This window comes from Macaca nemestrina, chromosome 4 (genome assembly GCF_043159975.1).
Source record: "Macaca nemestrina isolate mMacNem1 chromosome 4, mMacNem.hap1, whole genome shotgun sequence".
NCBI classification, from domain to species: Eukaryota; Metazoa; Chordata; class Mammalia; order Primates; family Cercopithecidae; genus Macaca; species Macaca nemestrina.
Window position 1 is genome coordinate 188,114,135 of NC_092128.1, and position 19,250 is coordinate 188,133,384.

The 19,250-nt window shown below is 42.1% G+C and overlaps 1 protein-coding gene across 10 annotated transcripts in view; it reads left to right on the forward strand.

Annotated features, from left to right (window-relative positions):
* LOC105472500 (adenosine deaminase RNA specific B1) overlaps positions 1 to 18,343 on the forward strand; it is a 135,156-nt gene extending 116,813 nt beyond the window's left edge. For 8 of the 10 annotated variants that reach the window (XM_011725814.3, XM_071095816.1, XM_011725812.3 and 5 more), the window contains 2 exons: positions 16,129 to 16,307; positions 17,301 to 18,343. In XM_011725814.3, the coding sequence (XP_011724116.1) occupies positions 16,129 to 16,307; positions 17,301 to 17,480 (359 nt within the window). In that variant the 3' untranslated portion in view covers positions 17,481 to 18,343. The remainder of the gene's footprint in view (positions 1 to 16,128; positions 16,308 to 17,300) is intronic. The other 2 variants (XM_011725813.3, XM_024789993.2) reach the window with 1 other exon arrangement.
* Positions 18,344 to 19,250: the final 907 nt, after the last annotated feature.

A 19,250-nucleotide genomic window follows, 5' to 3' on the forward strand; every position in this document is an offset into this window, starting at 1 on the left:
TGTTATACTTTGTCACCTCACATTTTATTATAAGGGTCATTCCCGTGTTAAAAAGAGAGCGAGGTATGAAGGCGCCTAGTGAATTGTAGCGTCTTGAGGGAGGAGCAAAAATGGACATAAATGAATACACAGAAAAGATTACCTGAAACCGGGAGCAAATCAAAGTAAAAATGTAGGGATAGGGTGTTTCTTTCTCTTAAAAAAAATAATGCTGTCAGGATTAAAGTGAGAAGAATTTAATTTGCATTTCAACCTGAACACTAGTTTTACTTTCAGAAAGGTTCTTGGTGCCAAGCTGTGAAACTTTTGCCTTTGTGGGTATGCACACTTGGTACCCTTGCTTAGCACTGTGGAAACGGAAGTCTCTTGAGCTTTCTTCAATTTTCTTTCGAATGAGTTTCACATCCAGCACTTGCAAGCTGGACAGTTCCAGCTTCTAATTTATGTCCATTGATCCCCTGAGTGTGAGCTCCTCAACTGGCCCAGTTTGTTATCCAAGACTCACTAAGAGAACCTAAGAAGAAGGAGCAGGGTGCCCAAATGCCTCATGCGATGGCTCTGGGGACCTTGTTGACAGCCTGCTCTGGGGTCATCCGACAAGGCTCCCTATCCTGCTGGTTTTCATGTTGAACGCTGGCATGAAACGTTAAACAAGGCTGCTTGATGGGGGTAGGGTCCTCATGAACAGCTTGCATTTCAGTATCTCTGGGAGGACAGCACAGGTACCCGACGGGGCTGGCAGCAGGCCCAGGTGTGTGGCGGGAAGGAGGCAGGTGCCTGCGAAGCTGCTGTCCATCCAAGACCATTCAACATCATGGGCAGGAAGAGCAAGGCAAGCTGGTTTAATGAGGCCCTGGCTGAAGTGAGAGAGAAGGAACATCACTGTGAGAGTGTGTGAGAGTGAGTGTGTGTGCATAAGTGCGTGTGTGTGAGTGCGTGTGTGTTTATGTGCGTGTGTGTGCTTGTGAATGCGTGAGTGTGTGTGTGTGCCTGTGTGCGCGTGTGTGAGAGTGGGTGTGTGTGTGGGTGGGGGTGTGTGTGAATGTGTGTGTGTATGCATATTCTCCAGGTAAGAGCGGTCATCGGGGTTGTGGGAAAGAGGTGTTGGTAATGTCAGTTTCCTCCTTGCCCTGGTTTCTAGGAGGAGTGAATGTGCCATGAGTCATTGTAAAAGAGAACGACCACCAAGCTTGGTTCCAAGTACAGAATCATTGTTTTCAGCTGACAGTTTTTCTTTCCATTTTACTTTCTGTTTTCCTCCCCTTTACTTTTGCTGGACTGATTAAATTGTCTTTCCCCTTTCTTCCCACTGGTGATTTGGAAGTTCTAAACCTTATTTCTATTCTGACCAGTGGTTACCCCAATTTTTAAAAATAAATATGTTTAAATCACTTTGAAAAAATGTTGGCATCAAGAATTAATATTTGTAAAGATCCAAACTTGGGAAAAAGTGAAATATTGGGCCCATTTTTATTCCACACTCTTCCCATCCTCGTCTTCCTAGATTCTGATGACATCATCTTGAGTTTTGGAAACTCATTTAATACTGTGCTTTTTCTTTAAAAGCCTTTCTTAATAAGTCACATGATCAACTACTGTTCGGATGAAAATGTAAGGGCTCCTGGTTTCTCTCCTGACCAGTTTTCTGTAGCCGTTGCCCCTGCCCTTAACTCCACATCCAGATTTATTTTTCACTCTGCTGGAATACATCCTTAATTGGGGTGACAAGGTGATTTCTTGGTTGGCTGTTTTTGTTTGATTTTTGGAGAAAAGGCCTGTGTGCTGCCCTGGATCTTGACTTTACCTGGCCCTCGTCTGTGCGCCAGGTGGACTGGGCACTGCGGATGTCTGGGCTTCGTCCTTCCCCCCAGGACACGTCAAGACCTCCATGGTCACCCTTTGTCACAGAGCCAGTTTGAGTTTCTTTCCTTTCTAGAAGGTACCCCCTTGTTTTCTCTCTGGTAGCATTAAATTTATCTATCTTCCTTAAAATTCAGAAATTTCAACAGATTAAGCCTAGGTGTGTGGCTAGTTTGTTGGGATTTCTTTCCTACTTACTACCCTGAACCCTCTGATCTCGATTGTTGACTCTTCACTTCTGAGAAATGTCCTTCTGTGTTGTCACTTCTGCTAGAAGCATCTTCTCTGCCCTCTCTGTTGTCCCTGAAAGTGCTGCTGAGCAGAAGTCACAGTCCTGCAGCCGGTGTCTCTTCTCTCATCTGATGTGCTTTTTTGACTGCACTGCATTCTAAGAGAATGCCTGACTTCTCTGTCACCATCTCAGGAGTGAACTGTTTTCCCTGCAGAGCAGGCTCCCCAGGAGCTCATGCCTGGCCCACTTCCCTGCACCACGGCTGCCACACGGCTCCCTCTCTTGCTCTGGTTCTCCTTTCTGGGAGAGTGACTCCATGTGGGGCTCCTCATCTCTGTTGGGTTTTCAGTGGCTGCATTTAGGGTTCCTCATGTCTGTTGGGTGTTCAGTTCTCCTTTTGCATACTGGGAGAACAACTTTCTAGTGATTGGAACTGTCTAGAAAAGAGTTTCCTAAAAGGAATTAAGCTCCCCTGACTGGAAGTGTTCAGGTTGGAATTGGATGGAGATTGTTGTTATGGACATGGTGACGGGTTCTGGCTGAAAGGATTAACCCACATGACCTCCAAGTGTCTTCTAAACTCGAGATCCTACGGAGTGCAGTGTGCTTGTTTTTAAATTCTCTGTGTGGATGACTGTAATGGTACAGTACAGTTACCTATTGTATCAATGACACCTTTGAAGGTTTTTAAAAATAATGATTGTTATGTTTCACTGACTGCCATCCTCCGGCCATTTCCCAGGCGTGCATGTGCTCAAGTCGGGAGCCAGATTCTTACATACGTCCCTGAGTCCACGCCGCAGCCCTGTGGGCCGGGCCCGCCGTCACCCTTCACAGTGGAAGCAGCCGCAACTGGCAAACACCACAGGACTTGCAGCTCACAGCCGTGTTCCACTGTCCATAGGACAAGTACTGCTTGAACCCACATCCGATCTTTCACCACCCCAAGGCTTGCCTCCTATGGAGGACAGAGAGGGCACAAGAGTGCCCCCAGGAGCTGCTTCAGGAAAAGGAGGAGCTGGCAGGATCTCTGTGAGCCTCTCAGCCCCACTCCACCTGCTGCTCACCTTCATCCACATCCAGTTAGCATCTCCTGCCCATGCAACTCTCTGGACATGAGCCCACCTCACTCAGGACCACAGCTCTGGGGCTCCTTCCACAGCTGGTGTTTTAAAATCCTGTGGTCTCCTTTGAGAAAGGAGTGTTATTTGGCCAGAGGTCCTCTGTGTAAAGCCCTTGGCACCTGGCTGGGGTTAGTGGACAACCAAGACAAGGCATGTCCGAGCTGGCAGAGGAAACCTGAGAGCAGCCCTGGGGAATGGGCTGGGTCGGTCAGGAGAACCCAGCCATCTTGCTCTGTATGGATTCTCATGGATTGTGTTCATTTCTCTGTCAGCTCAAAGGACTGCCCTTCTTAAGACAATCACAATGAAAGGCTCAAAGGTGCTCTGCTCTCAGCTTAAATGGCAGGTTGGTTTTGGACCTAGAGGGGCTCAGAGGCTCCCCCCTGTGTTGCGTGGCCTGTATCATCCTCACTGCGGGAGTGCTGTGCAGAGTTTTCCTTACACTTTAACTCATGCCCAGGTCTTGACTATTTCTTATTTGCAGAATAGAGGCCGCTTTCTGTCAAGATTGTAAGTACACATTTTCCTTGACCCACTAATAAATGTCTAATAGTTTCTATAACGTGAACCCATAATAACCCTAAAATATCTATTGTTAATCATTATGTATATCATTCATCTTTGATTACCCTACTATATGAGGAACCTATTGGAAAATACCTTTAGGGTAGAAATAAGAAAAAACATCAATGCCAGCTCTTCTGAGTTTTTTAATTGTAGCAGTTATTAGACCAATTCACAGTTTCTCTGTATTTTTGCTTTAAAAGCTCTGATTCAGCACACTTAATTTACAACAACAGAGGGATTCTCATTACCAGCCAAGTTGTTCTTGCTTTTATTGGTTTCTGCACCACAGCCTGGGATTAACTCATTACCCTAGTTCCCTCTTTGCAGCCCGGAAAGATAAGCATCTCACTGGTGTCAGCCCTCACACTGCATTGGCCTCAGGGACTCGTAGAAGGATACGCTTATGACCATTTAGGGGCTTTCTGCCCCAGAAAAAGCATATGGTTAGTATTGGAAGCGTGGGCTATTTTCTTTTTGCCTTATTTCCTCCATTTTTGTTTCAAGGTGGGACTTGATTTAACTTAAAATATAAAAAATGTTTTGTACTATTAGGATCTTACACTTTTTGTTAATTAATCATTTAGTGAAAAATATTGTCATTCTAAGGTTTAAGTATCATTCAACAGTAATCCTTTATTTTGATGAGAAGTAATGGAATTGCCAAGGAAGATAATATAAGCATTATCCATTTGTTTATGAAAGATTCAATTCCATTATGGTCAGAGATTCCCCAACAGTTTAACTGGATACCTACTCTTCTAGCCGTTCCCCCGCGAAAGAAATCCTTCCTGATTCTGTCTGCTTGAAGCGTGTGGCCTTGAACATGCTCCTGGGGCTGCTGCCTCTACAGAGTGACAGCTCAAGGACCTGCAGGAACTCAGAACATGCAGGCAGATGCTGGAAGTAGGGCGGGTGTGCTGGTAACAGCCACCGAAGACCTCAGTTCCACTGGCAAAACTGTGCCACAGGAGAAACCTGAGCGTGTGCTAAAAACCACCTCAGCAGCAATCAGTAAATGCAGGAACAGTGACCTCAGGAAGACATGAGGCTCCTACCAGTGCCTGTGATGAGGCCAGCCCAGCCCTGTGTGTGGTTAGGGCACACCTGACTGACCACCCCAACAACCAGGGAAGGACGGTGCTGGAGCTCTGAGTTCTTGGGATGAGGACATGGTCTTGGCTGATTGTTTTCCTTCAGACCTTCTGCAGAATTGAATGCACATCAAAGAAACAAGCAGAAGAAACCATGCCAGCTGCTTGTATTAAATAAAAATATTTTACTTACAAACTTGGATTATCAAACCTATGAGGAAAATAAACAACACAAAAGAGAAAGATCTATATTAGAAAATAGAACAACTGAGAGAAAGCAGAAACAATTTAGAAAACAGAAGAGAAATAAGTAATGATAAACCTTATTTGTATGTTACTTAGTAAGTGCTGAAATCTAATATTAATTTGAAGGTCTAGAAGGTATTCCATTTTTTTCAGTGTACATTGGGCATGGTTCTAGGTGTTGGGATTTTGCAGTAAACAGGACAAACAAAACCTCTTCCTTATGGAGCTTTTGCTCTGATGAGGGCAGGGGGACGGTGAGGTCAAATAAATCTCAGGTAACTTGGAACAGAAAGGCAGAATTATGAGAAAAACCTTCAGAGATGTGGAAAGTTATTCAGAAGGCCCAATGTTTGTTTAATAGCATTTCAAAAATAGGAAGTAGGGAGGAGGAAACAACAGAAGAAAATTCCTCAGTACAGAGGAAAACACAAGTATTGGAATTAAGTGGACGCACTGAATACCGAGCAGGGTTAATGAGAAAAGTCCATGCCCAGTATATCCCGTTGGAGTTTCAGAACACCAAGGACAAAGAGAAGATCCTAAAAGCTTCTAAGTTAGCTGCAATACGTTAGAGATTTATATAATCCTTACCAGGACACCGGAAGTCAGAACAGAGTGATGAGATGACTTTCTGGTTCTAAAGAGAAAATATTTTTATTGTGGAATTTCCTACCCAATCAAGCATTGGGACAAAGTGGTAATTTTTAGATAGTCAAGGATTCAGAGGACATATGCTTTTGGAGAAAACAAAATGACTTGAGGATACTCTAGCAAAACGAAAAAGACATCTAAGAAAGAGAAAACTTGAGTTTAAGAAAGAATACCTTATAAATCCAAAGTACAATTGAAAAGGATAATTCAGCAGCAAGCCTGAAAAGTAACTTCCAAATTAAAAGAGAGATTCATATTAAACAACACTAAAAAGAATGTTTTTAGAAGAAGGTGAATTTATTTTAATGAATAGCCTAACTGAGAAGCTGAATGCTCTGAATGGTAGGGTGAAAGCAAACTCTTCTTTTGTGGACAAAAAAAAAAAAGGAAAGGAGAGTGGAAGCTCCAGGAAACATAAAAAAGCTATTCAGGAAAGGAATGGCTTAGACATGAAGCAAATGAAACTAAGGCATGATTTTGAACAATTCTTGAGAGACAGAACAAAGAGACTCCAGTGTAAGTTTGTGCTTGGAGGGGGGTACTGAGGAGCACAGGCTTGGTGGTGGTGTCCTGTTTCTCCTGCAAAGTCTGTCACTTTTAAAATGTTAAAATAAAAAAGCAAAAACTTTTCTAATTATTAGATCAGACAAGAAACCAGAACTTAAACTACTGACTACTTAGAATACACATATCAAAAATGGTGAATTGGAGCCCCACTTACCCTTAGGAGATCATGGCCTTCGATGAATAGAAAAAAAATAAGTGAATTAAGCCTTTCTTTTCCAAAATTGGGAGGGAAAGCAACAACAAAGCTAAAGAGGAAATAAAGGAAGAAGGAAGGAAATAGAAGTGAGAAGGAGAGAGGGGAGGAGGAAGGAAATGAATAATATAGGAAAGAAGAAAAAAGATTAAAATTAGTAAAACTGGCCAGGCATGGTGGCTCACACCTGTAATCCCAGCACTTTGAGGGGCTGAGGGAGGCAGATAACCCGAGGTCAGGATTTCGAGACCAGCCTGGCCAATATGGTGAAACCCCATCTCTACTAAAAATACAAAAAAATTAGCTGGGCATGGTGGTGGGCGCCTGTAATCCCAGCTACTCAGGAGACTGAGGCAGGAGAATTGCTTGAACCCAGGAGGCGGAGGTTGCAGTGAGCCAAGATCATGCCACTGCACTTCAGCCTGAGTGACAGAGCAAGACTCCATCTTTAAAAAAAAAAAAATAGTAAAACTAAGAGTCATCGACTTCAAAGAACAATCAAACAGATCTACCACTGCCAGGGCTATCTAATTAATATCTGATAAAAGTAACCAAGTGGAAATTGAGGGCTACCCACAGATGGGGAGGAGGGTACAGTCCCACTCCTTATTGCAGTTTCCCTCTCCAGGAGGTCAACCAAGGTTGGAAAATACTATAGTACTTAGAGCACATTCACATAACTTTTACTACAGTATATTCTTATAATTGTTCTATTTTATTATTATTGTTGTCAATCTCTTACTCCTATTTATAAATTAAACTGTATCATAGGTATGTATGTAGAGAAAGAAAACATAGTTATATAGGATTTGGTCCTATCTGTGGTTTCAGGCATTCAGTGGGGGTCCTGGAATTATCAAGATTTCAAAAGAATTCTTTGTTCATCTCTGATACTTATAAATTTGAAACTGTCAACAACAACAAAGAAAGAATAAGAAAATGTAAATTATCAAAGTTAACCCAAAAAGAAATACAATATATAGCAAAGGAAATTTCCAGGGAAGACATTGAAAAGGTTGTCCACAAATTACCTTCCAGCAGATTCCCAGATGGTTTAATCTATCAAAGAACATGTAATTCTGCCTCTCCATAAACTTTCCAGGCCATGGAAAAGAGCAATTGACCTAATCCAAATACCAAAACTGGACAAAATGCAAATAAAAACCACAGAATTACCTATGACTATAGATGCAAGACTCCTAAATGAAATACTATAAAATCAAATTTAGCAATATGCCCAGGAACCTAAGTATAGTTTCATTTTATACCTGTTAGTATAGTTTATCCATGAGAAGGTTATCAGAAAGGATCCATAACATCTCAGTGCTTTACGGAAGTCAGCATGTGTTCATTAATATGTATCCTCACCATGCATATGTGTGTATACACTAAAAGAGTATGCATTAAAATGGCAAAGCTCATCTAGGAAGGAAGGATTGTTTTGGGAGGGTTTAAGATTCTTTAGAGTCTTTAAGAATTACTCAGCCAGGCATGGTGGCTCATGCCTATAATTCTAGTGCTCTTCTGCGGCTGAGATGGGAGGATCACTTGAGGCCAGGAGACCATCCTGGGCAACATAGCAAGACCCCATGTGTAAAAAAAAAAAAACAAACACAAACAAACAAACAAAAAAACTAGCTGGGTGTGGTGGCATGAGCCTGTAGAGGTGGGAGGATTGCTTGAGCCCAGGAGTTCAAGATTGTAGTAAGCTATGATTGTGCCACTGCCTACCAGCCTGGATGACAGAGCAAGACCCTTTTTCTTAAAAAAAAAAAGTGGAAAGACTCATGAAGGATTTTTTGTTGCTTTTTTTTTTTTAAGACAGTGGCCAGGGTCCTGCCCAAAACCTACCCAGTCAGAATCTCAGAGGTGGGATTCAGTGTGCTTATTGTTTAAAGCTTCATATCTGATTCTACTGAACATACCTGCTTAAGAACCACAAAATTATAGTGGCTGTCTCTGGGTTTTATAGCGTTAATTTTCTTTTCTAAGGTTTGTGTAAATTTTTGGAACTGTCTGCAGTGAGCAAATGTTTTTTTTTAATGAGAACAATTTTTTTTTAAATTTTTGAATTATCTTTCATGTCTTTTCACAACTTTATTGAGGTATAATTGGCATATGATAAACTGCATATTTAAAGTATACAATTCGATACATTTTGGCCTATGTTTAGGTCTGTGCAATCATCACCACAATAAAGATAATGAATATACTTATCCACTTCAAAATTGTCTTAGCACTCCTTCGTAATCCCTCCCTCTCCTGCATCCCCGCCCCATCCCCAAGGTGTACCGTCTGTCTATACAGATGAGTTTGCATTCTCTGGGATTTTACATAAACGGCATCATAAGGTTTGCACCATTTGTGTCTAGCTTCTTTCACTCAGCTTAATCATTTTGAGATTGATCTATGTTGTTGAGTTTATCCATAGTTCATTCCTTTTCATTGCTAAGTAGCATTGCACTGTGTGAATAAACCACAATTTGTTTTTATCCCTTGAAATATTGATGGACATTTAGGTTGTCTCCAGTCTTTTAATATTACAAAGCTGCTGAGAACATTTCTGTATGAATCTTTGGGCGCTTACTTCCATTTCTCTTTAGTAGATACCTAGGAGTGGAATGGCTGAATCATAAGATAGGTGTATGTGGAACTTTTTAGAAAACTATTAACCTGTTTTCCAAAATGGTTGTACTATTTTTACATTACCACCACTAGTGTACGAGAGTTGTAGTTCTGTCACTGATATGCCAGAATGTAGTACTTGCGGTCGTTTTAGACATATTAGCAGGTGTCTAGTGATATTCCCTCATGGTTTTAATTTGCATTGCTCTGATGACTAATGAAGTTGAATGCCCTTTCACATGCTGATTTGCCATCCCTGTGCCTTCCTCAATAAACTGTTCAAAACTTGTGCACATTTTTACTGAGTTGTTTAACATCTTATTACTGTTTTGAGAGTTATTTCTATTTTCTAGCTACAGATCCTTTATCAGATGTATGATTTGAAAAAATGTTTTCTCCCAGTCAGTGGCTTGTCTTTTAATTTTCTTCATAGTGTCTTACACAAACCACATAATTTTAATTTTGACAAAATCTAATTTATAAAAATTTCTTTGATGGATCATGCTTTTGATATTATATCTAAGAAATATTTAAGTCAGTGCTACAAAGATATCTTCTTATATTGTATTCTTAGAAATTTTACAGTTGCAGTTTTTACATTTAAGACTATATTTCACCTGAGTTCATGTTTGTGTAGGGTATAAAGTATGAACTGAAGTTCATTTTTTTGGCATGTAAGATATCCAATTGATTTAGCACCATTTAGCAAAAAGTTCCTGGTTTCTTCATGGTATTGCCTTTGCGCCCTTGTCAAAAATCAGCTGGCATGTGTATATACATGTGGGTCTATTTCTGGACTCTGTTGTTTGCCTTTCATCTGTTTGTCTAAAGGCCAGTGTTACATTGTCATGATTACTATAGTTTTATTATAAGTTTTGAGGTCAGGTAGAGTTAGTCTTCCAACTTTGTACTTTTTCAAAGTTGTTTTGGCTGCTTAGGTCCTCTTTGTATTTCCGTAAAAATTTTATAATCCACTCATCAATTCTACATCCTTATTGCACTGGTTGGGACCTCCAGTACAGTGTTGAGTAGAAGTAATGAGAGCAGACATCCTTCTCTTACATGTCATCTTCGGGGAACACATTCAGTCTTTCACCATTAGGTATGATGTTGGCTGTAGGGTTTTTTATTGTTGTTTTTTGTTTTAGAGACAAGGTCTCACTCTTTCACCCAGGCTGGAGTGCAGTAACGTGATCATAGCTCATTGTAACCTGAAATTCCTGGGCTCAAGTGATCCTCCTGTCTCAGCCTCCTGAGTAGCTGGGACTACAGGTGCGTACCACCATGCCTGGTTCATTTTAAATTTTTTATAGAGACAGTGTCTTCCTGTGTTGCCCAGATTGGTCTGGAACTCCTGGCCTCAAGCAACCTGCCTGCCTCAGCCTCCCAGAGGGCTGAGACTATGGGAATGACCCACCATATCTGGCTGCTGTAGGTTTTTTACAGATGCCTTTATCAGGTTAAGGACATTTTTTTTCTATTTATAGCTTACTAAGCGTTTTTAATCAAGAACGTGTGTTGGATTTTGTCAGATGTTTTTTTCCTGCTCTTAGATGACTATTTTCATTGCAGTGACTTGGGCCTATAGTCTCAGCTACTTGGGAACTAAGGCAGGAGAATCACTTGAGCCCAGGAGTTTGAGGCCATCCTGGGCAATGTAGTGAGACTCCATCTGAAACAACAACAAAAAATGAGATGAGCATTTAGTTCATTTTTCAGTTTGCTAATGGTGACGTTAAAAAAAATTAAACCAACCTTGCATCCTGGGATAACCATTATATGGTTATTATGTGCTATTCTTTTTCTATATTGTTGGATTCGGTTTGCTAACATTTCATTTAGAATTTTTGTATTTATATTTGTAGGGATATTGGTCTATCATTTTAGTTTAATGTCTTTGTTAGGTATAAAATGAGTTGGGGTACATTTTTTTCTCTTCAGTTTTCTGAAAGAGTTCGTTTGGATTTGGTATTATTTCCTTAAATATATGGTAAAATTCACCAGCGAAGCCATTGGGCCTGAAGTTTGCTTTGTGAGAAAATATCTAACTACAATTTATTTTTCTATAATAGATTTAAGGCTATTCATGTTATCTGTTTTTATCTTTTTTCTTGAGTAAGCCTCAGTAATTTGTCTTTCAGGGAATTTGTCCATTTCATCTAATTTGTCTAATATATTGGCATTAAAGTATTCAGAATATTCCTTTTAATATTTGTGATATCTCTAATGATATCGTCTTATCCCTTATATTGATGATTTGTATCTTCTCTTGTCTTTTTTCGGATCAGTCTAGCTAGAAGTTTATCATTTCTGTTTATCATCTCTCAGTGCCAACTTTTAGGTTCAGTGATTTTTGTCTTTTGTTTTATATTTCAATAATTTTTCCTCTGATTTTAATTATTTCTTTTTTTTCTGCTTATGTGGTGTTTCAATTGCCCATCTTTTTGTAGTTTTTTAAGGTGCTAGCTGAAGTCATTGTTTGAAGACCCTTTTTACTGCTTTTGTAGCATTTAAAAATTATGATATGTTATGTTTTCATTTTCACTTATATTGAAATACTTTGTCCCTTGGGTTATTTAGAAGTCTGCTATTTAGTTTCAAAATACTAGGCATTTTACAGAGATCTTTCTGTTGTTGGTTTTTTAGTTTCATTTAATGACTTCAGTCCTTTGAAATTTGTTTAGAATTGGTTTTATGGACCAGAATATGATCTATCTTTGTAAGTGTTCCACAAAACTTGAAAGAATGTGAATCTGCCACTTTGGGGTAGAGTGATCTATAAATGTTAATTAGGCTAAGTTGTTTGATTATATTATTTATTTTCTTTTATATTCTTATCAATCTTCTACTTGGTCTATCAGTTATTGAGAGGCAGGATTGAAAAATCTCTTAGTTATAATTATACATTGTTTATTTCTTCCCCTTTTTTAGAGTTTTTACTTCCTGTATTTTGTAGCTCTGTGATTAGATGCATAAAAATTTAGGATTGTTGATTTCTCTTAATAAACTGACCTCCTTTACTATTATACGATGACCCTCTTTATTTCTGGTAACAGTATTTGTTCTGAAATTTGCTTTGAGATTAATATAACCTCTTCGACTTTCTTTTGATTAGTGTTAGCACAGTGTATCTTCTATCCCTTTAAAGTACTTTATATTAAAAATATGTTTCTTATAGGCATATTTTTATATATGGTTATATATTTGGATCTTGCTTCTCTCTCCCACCATGGACAACCTCTGCCTTTTCACTGAGGTACTTGAAGCATTTACATTTATTGTGATTATTTATATTATTAGGTTTACATTTCATCTTGCTACTTATTTTCTGTGTGTTTCGTATGTTCTTTGTTCACTTTTTCCTCATTTTCTTACTGCTTTTGCCTTAACTGGGTATGTTTGATGATTCCATTTTGACTCCTTCTTGACTTTTGAGCTGTAACTTTTGTTAATTTGGTGGTTGTTTTAGGGCTTATAGGATGCATTCTTAACTTACCACAGTCTACCTTAAAGTGAGATTATACTACTTCACATATAGTAAAAGAACCTTACAACAGGATACTTCCGTTTTTCCATTCCCAACCTTTGTGGTATTGTTTTCAGACACTTTTGCATATGTTTAAAAAAATCCACATTACATTATTATTATTTTCATCTTAATAATTATCTTTTAAAGGAATTTAAATAATAAGAAAAAAACCCCTTGTATATGTATCCACATAGCTATCATTTCCAGGGCTCTTCATTCCTTTATATAGATCTGGATTTCCATTTTGGTATCATTTTTTCTTCTGGCTGGAGGACTTCCTTTTACATTCCTTGTAGCACGAGTCTGATGGTGATGAATTATTTCAGCTTTGGTATGTCTGGGAAAGTATTTTGCTTTCATTTTGAAGGATATTTTGCTGTACAAATATATTTCTGCTGGAATGGCAGGGTCCTTTTCTCCTTTAAGTACTTTAAAGACAGTGCTTCCCTAACTTCTTGTTTGCATTGTTTCCAGTAAGAAATGTGTTGTTATTTTTATTCCTCTGTGTGTGTTTTTCTCTGGGTTTGCTTAAGATTTTCTCTTAGTACTGGTGCTGAACAATTTGTTCCGTTGTGCTTTGGTATAGTTTTATTCATGTTTCTTGTGCTTGGGATTCACTGAAATTCTTTAATCCATGGGTTTGTTGGTTTCATGAAATTTGGAAGTTTTTTATTCATCTTTCTTCAGATATATTTTCTGTTCCCCCTTCTCCCTCCTCACCTTCATGAAATCTAATTACGCATATTTCACCCTACCTAAACCTGCCCCATATCACTGATTTTCTCTTCTTTTTTTCTCTCTTTTCTCTCTTTGTGTTTCATTTTTGATAGTTTCTGTTACTGTGTCTTTAAGTTCACTAATCTTTTCTTCTGCGGTTTCTATTCTGTGGTTAGTCCCATCAAGTGTATTTTTTATCTAATACATTGTAGTTTTCATCTCTAGAAGTTTGGCTTAGGCCTTTTTATATCTTTATGTCTGTATCTTCTGTATGTGAATGTCAGGCACTTTTTCCTCTGATTCTCTCAGGAGGCTGTTTCCCAGCCTTGAGTAACATGCATACTCTGATCAGAGATCCACAGGATATTCAAGGACACCCTCTGCGTATCTCCAGGGCTCACTCTTTCTCTGCTTGTCTCTTCCTTCTGGTGCTCTGTCTTATGAAATCTGGCTGACTTGGTTTCCCTTGACTCTCAGTTCAGCGGATCTGCTACACTCTGCCGGTTCCTTACTCTGAACAGTAAACTGTTCTGGCAGTAAACTGTCATCTGGATTTTAATATCTCTCCAAGGCAGGGATAAATGGTCATTGAAAGCAAGTGAGCATGGTGACGGGGTGGAGGTGGCCTCCACAGGACATGAAGTGAGTTGTAGTGAGTCATCTGAGAGTGCAGTGTGCTGCTTCTGGCCAGTGGGCTTGACAGTTCAGTGTCTGGGTTCAGAATATGAGTCTGCCCTTGTTCTAAGCATGTTCTAAAGATTCATATCCTAAACTAGTTTTGATTTTGGTGGCCTGTGACATCCATGTGATATGAATTATCAAGCTCAATATATAAATGGAGATACATGTATTCAATTCCCAGTTATACAAGTATCTTTTCAAAAACTTTCAACCCTGCAAAATTAGCCTGTGATTAGTTAAGATGAGACAGTTTAAACACAGCAAGAAAACAAGTACAAGGGTACTTCAAAAAGTTCATAAAGTTAAAAGATAAAAATTTTTTAAAAGATATAAACTTTATTTCTCAACATAAGCTCTATCAAATTCCAGACATTTTTGTAAGCGCTGATCCTAACCATTTAGATTGTCCCTAAAGAACTAAATGGTGGCTGGGCGCGGTGGCTCATGCCTGTAATCCCAACACTTTGGGAGGCCGAGGTGGGAGGATCATGAGGTCAGGACCATCCTGGCCAACATGGTGAAACCCCATCTCTACTAAAAATACAAAAACTAGCTGGGTACGGTGGCACGTGCCTGTAGTCCCAGCTACTTGGGAGATAGGGGCAGGAGAATCTCTCGAACCCAGGAGGCGGAGGTTGCAGTGAGCCGAGATTGCACCACTGCGCTCCAGCCTGGTGACAAGAGTGAGACCCCGTCTCAAAAAGAAAAACAGAGCTGAGTGTCCTGAGAATTTAACCATGTCAATGCAGACTTTCTTACATTATTAACTGAAGAAAAATTCCTCAAGGGGTACCCTAAAGGGTGCCCTACATTCCTTAATTCCTTAATTCCTAAAATTAAGGAATTTTTGAGATTAGGAAACAAAAAGAAGTCAGAAGGAGCCAAATGAGGTGGATTTGCAACCACCACAAAGTGGATGGCTCATGATTTCCTGTCGAAACCCTCACACAGTCGCCCTTGCTTGATGAGAGGAATGGACAGGCGCTTTGTCATGATGGTCTCTGGCGAAGCTTCCCCGGGGGTTTTTCTGCTAAAGCTTTGGCTCACTTTCTCGAAACACTGTCATCATAAGCAGATGTTGTCGTCCTTTGGCCTCCATGTGAACCCGACAAGCAAAACGCCTTGAGCATCCCAAAAATGCTGCCATGGCCTGTGCTTTGGCCAGTCAGCCTGTGCTCTGACTGGGCCCCTTCCACCTCTTGGCAGCCTTTTTTGAGGGGGGATTATGCATTTTCTTCAGGATTGTCTTTGTAAAAGCTATTTTTATCTCCTGTTTGATGTTTGTTCTTGCTTCAGTTTTGGCCGAAGTCATGTAACTCTGATAGGAGCTCTTTTCAAACAGATGTCTTCATCTTCTCAGTGCCTCAAACTAGATCCTATTCAGACATGTGTCAGCAAGTTAGTACAAGTTTATTTTGGTGCCAAACAATTTTGAAATCCGTGAAGTTTTTTCATAATACGCATTTTCTATGAACTTTTTCAAGACTCTTGTGAACCATTTCAAGACACTTGTTAAGAATTAGGGTTTCCTATTGCATCATGGATGTCACACATGCAAAGCCACGTGACCTGAACATGCCTGGCCTCTCAGTGGCAGGGGAGCATGTGCAGGCATGAGTGCCAGAGGTGGGTGACACAGGAGCAGCCCCCACATGCACGACCTCGTAGGACCCTGCATTAGTCTCAGAAGTGGCTCCATCCATCCACGCTCAGGCAGCACCAGAGTGAGAAAAGACACACTTGTCAGGAAGTCTCATGATTCCAGGTTTCTGTCAACCTTCTGCCCACCTGCCCTGTCAGACAAGTGCATACCCATGGGTCCGTTTGGCTTTCTCAGCACTGCTTCTGTTCTGGTGGCAGTGGAAGAGTGTGAGGCCACTGCCATGGCAGATGCACACTCAAGTCTGCATATGTTCCTCAGCAGGCAGAATTCCTCCACCACGCACTTCTGTGGCCATGTCTGAGCACAGTGTGCCACCCCTGGCTGCTCCCTCCCTGGGGGTGAATGCGGGCTTCACACCGCCTTCCTGTGCCTTCCGTTTCAGGCATCAGCAATGCAGAAGCACGGCAGCCAGGGAAGGCCCCCAACTTCAGCGTCAACTGGACGGTAGGCGACTCCGCTATTGAGGTCATCAACGCCACGACGGGGAAGGATGAGCTGGGCCGCGCGTCCCGCCTGTGTAAGCACGCGTTGTACTGTCGCTGGATGCGTGTGCACGGCAAGGTACTGAGGCGCCCTCACCGTGATGCGCCGGCTCCACCTCCCTAATAGCTTGTCTGTCCTCACACCTACTGCTCCTTAAATTGTTTCATCATGTCATCATGCACAGCTTCCTAAATCGATCATTTGGAAACCTTTTGTTCCTTCAGATTGTTTTAGCTTAGAAGTGTGGCCATGTCCCTGAAACCTTAATGCCATCTCAAAGGCAGCTCTTTTCCTCCCTTCTGCAGTAACACCCACTGCCAGGCCACTGTGTGTGGTGGAAACATGTCTTACTCTCAGATATTGAAAGTCATTATGCCAGTCTCCCTGCTGTCCCCTCCTTCTCAGCAACACAAAAATTGCCTGGATTCTGATAACCCTCCATGAGAGTTTTTAAACCTTTTGAATTAGCTGTGGGGCCCTTTTTTCCCCAGAGTGAAACCTTATATAGTAAGTCAGGATATTACTAGTTTGTATTTATTCTTCAATCAAGTAGATAGCATCTATTTATTCTGAGACCAGCATTGTGCACTGGCATGGGAGGTATAGCCAGAAGTGACAGTGCCCAGGAGGGTCCTGTTCACACAGGGGCAGCACCCAGGCCAGCTGCCGCAAGGCCACAGTCCACACAGAAAGGAGCTACTGGTCACACGAGGGAAGGCCTCCGAGGTCATCAGGGTGATAACACACACGTAACATCAGTGGTGCTTCTTATAGTTAAAAATGAAACTTGAATCAGCTATTGGTGGTTTCCCAGAAGCACGTCCTCAGAACTCGGGGGTCTGTAGCTGCCTGTTTGACTAGCAAGACTGGAACTGGGCAATAACTCAGGCCTCAGGAGGTGCGGCACCTTGTTCTGTGTGGAGTCGTGCCCTTGGCAGAAGGCGCCTTCCTCTGGGTTGCTTCACCCCAGAAGCCAATGCAGTTCTAAAGGCCATGTTTTGGCATCTTATTAGGTGTTATTTTCATCTGTTACAGCGTCAACAGTTGCATTTGTTTTCTATCCCTTCACAGGTTCCCTCCCACTTACTACGCTCCAAGATTACCAAGCCCAACATGTACCATGAGTCCAAGCTGGCGGCAAAGGAGTACCAGGCCGCCAAGGCGCGTCTGTTCACAGCCTTCATCAAGGCGGGGCTGGGGGCCTGGGTGGAGAAGCCCACTGAGCAGGACCAGTTCTCACTCACGCCCTGACCCGGGCAGACACGATGGGGGGTGCAGGGGGCTGTGGGCATCCAGCGTCGTCCTCCAGAACCTCACATCTGAACTGGGGGCAGGTGCATACCTTGGGGAAGGAGTTGGGGGACACAGGGGACCACTAGGTGTCCACGGTTGTCCCCAGCATCTCACATCAGACCTGGGGCAGGTGCGCAGTGTGGGGAGGGGATGGGGTGTGTCGGGGCCCAGCATCGCCGCCTGGCATCTCTCTGCCGCAGCATTTCCCCTTCTGAACCGTCCAGTGACTGCTTTCAATCTCGGTTTACGTTTAGAAATTGAGTTCTACTGAGTAGGGCTTCCTTAAGTTTAGGAAAATAGAAATTACTTTGTGTGAAATTCTTGAATAAATAATTTATTCAGAGCTAGGAATGTGGTTTATAAAATAAGTAATTATGTCAGGTCACTTTTATGCCACATTATTTTAATTGCAAGAAAAGCATCTATATATGGAGGAGGGTGGGAAAATAGAGGTAGGAAGTAGTAGTCTAAAGGAAATCGCCACATGTCTGTCTAAACTTAGGTCTCTTTTCTCCATAGGTACTTCCCTGGGTAGTTTGACACACTAGGTTTTAACAGTCTCCCTGAGGAGCAGACTCCCAGCATGAGGTAGCGTGGCCTTGTCACACACACGGGGCCCCGCAGTGGTGACTGTGTGTCCTGCAGAGTCGTGACCCAGGCCCCTGTAGCCCTCAGCCTCCTCTAGAAGCTTCTGTACTCCTTGTAGGATCAGATCATGGAAAACTTTTCTCAGTTTACTTCTAAGTAATCACAGATAAAACATGGCCAGTAACCCCAGGCTGGCCATTCATTCAGGTTTTTTAAAGGATATTTAACTTTTATGGACTAGAAGGAATCAGGAGGGCTACTGCACAATACATGGCCTAAGTTCCCTCTGTTCCTTCCTCCGAATTGAATGGATGTGGATGACTGCCCAAAGGCCTTCACAGAATGGAAGTAGAATGATTTCAGTAGATAATCATTCTTGGAAAATGACATAGCAGGCATGTTTTTAAATTATTGTTTCCAGCTTTATCAAAGACATGTTTGAAAAATAAAAAGCATCCAAGTGAGAGCTGGTGAGACCACGTGCTGCTGGTATAGTGTAGACCAGACATTGACGGTCCCGACAGAGGAGCTCAGGGCTGCCCAGCACCCAGAGTGCACGGGACAGCCCCACGAGAGAGGGAGCCAGCCCAGGAGGTCAGGAGCGTGGCGGGCCAGGGCCCTGTGTGGACCACCTCCACCGAGCTCAGAGATTTGCACCCGGTGCCTTGTTGCCTCCGCTCAGGATGAAAGAGGAGCCGAGAGAAGTGCTCTGCTCGCCAGTGCAGTGCCCAGCTCCAAGGCTCTGGACGGTGCTCAGGTGGGTCTCCTGGGGCCATGGGCAGAGATTGGTGCAGACTGCCCTACAGCACACACCTGCCACAGTGAAATCCAGGGTGTTGGCACCTGTATGTCTGTGATGGGCCTAGGAATCCAGAACAGGGGCAGAGGGGCATCATGCTCCCACCGGACGCTGGGCGCTCAGACCCAAAACCTGAAGCACTGTGGCTTTGGTGGGGGGTGTGCCTCCTGATGTCGGGAGCCCTATCCACTTGTGTCCACACAGATCCCATCCCAGCGTGGCAGGAAGGGGTGCTGCTTAGGGCTCATCGTTGGGGACGTGACCAGGTTCAGAGGCTAGAACATCTGCCCCACACCAGCCTTCTCCTCTACCGAAGAGGGTAGTTGTCTCCCTGAAGCAGT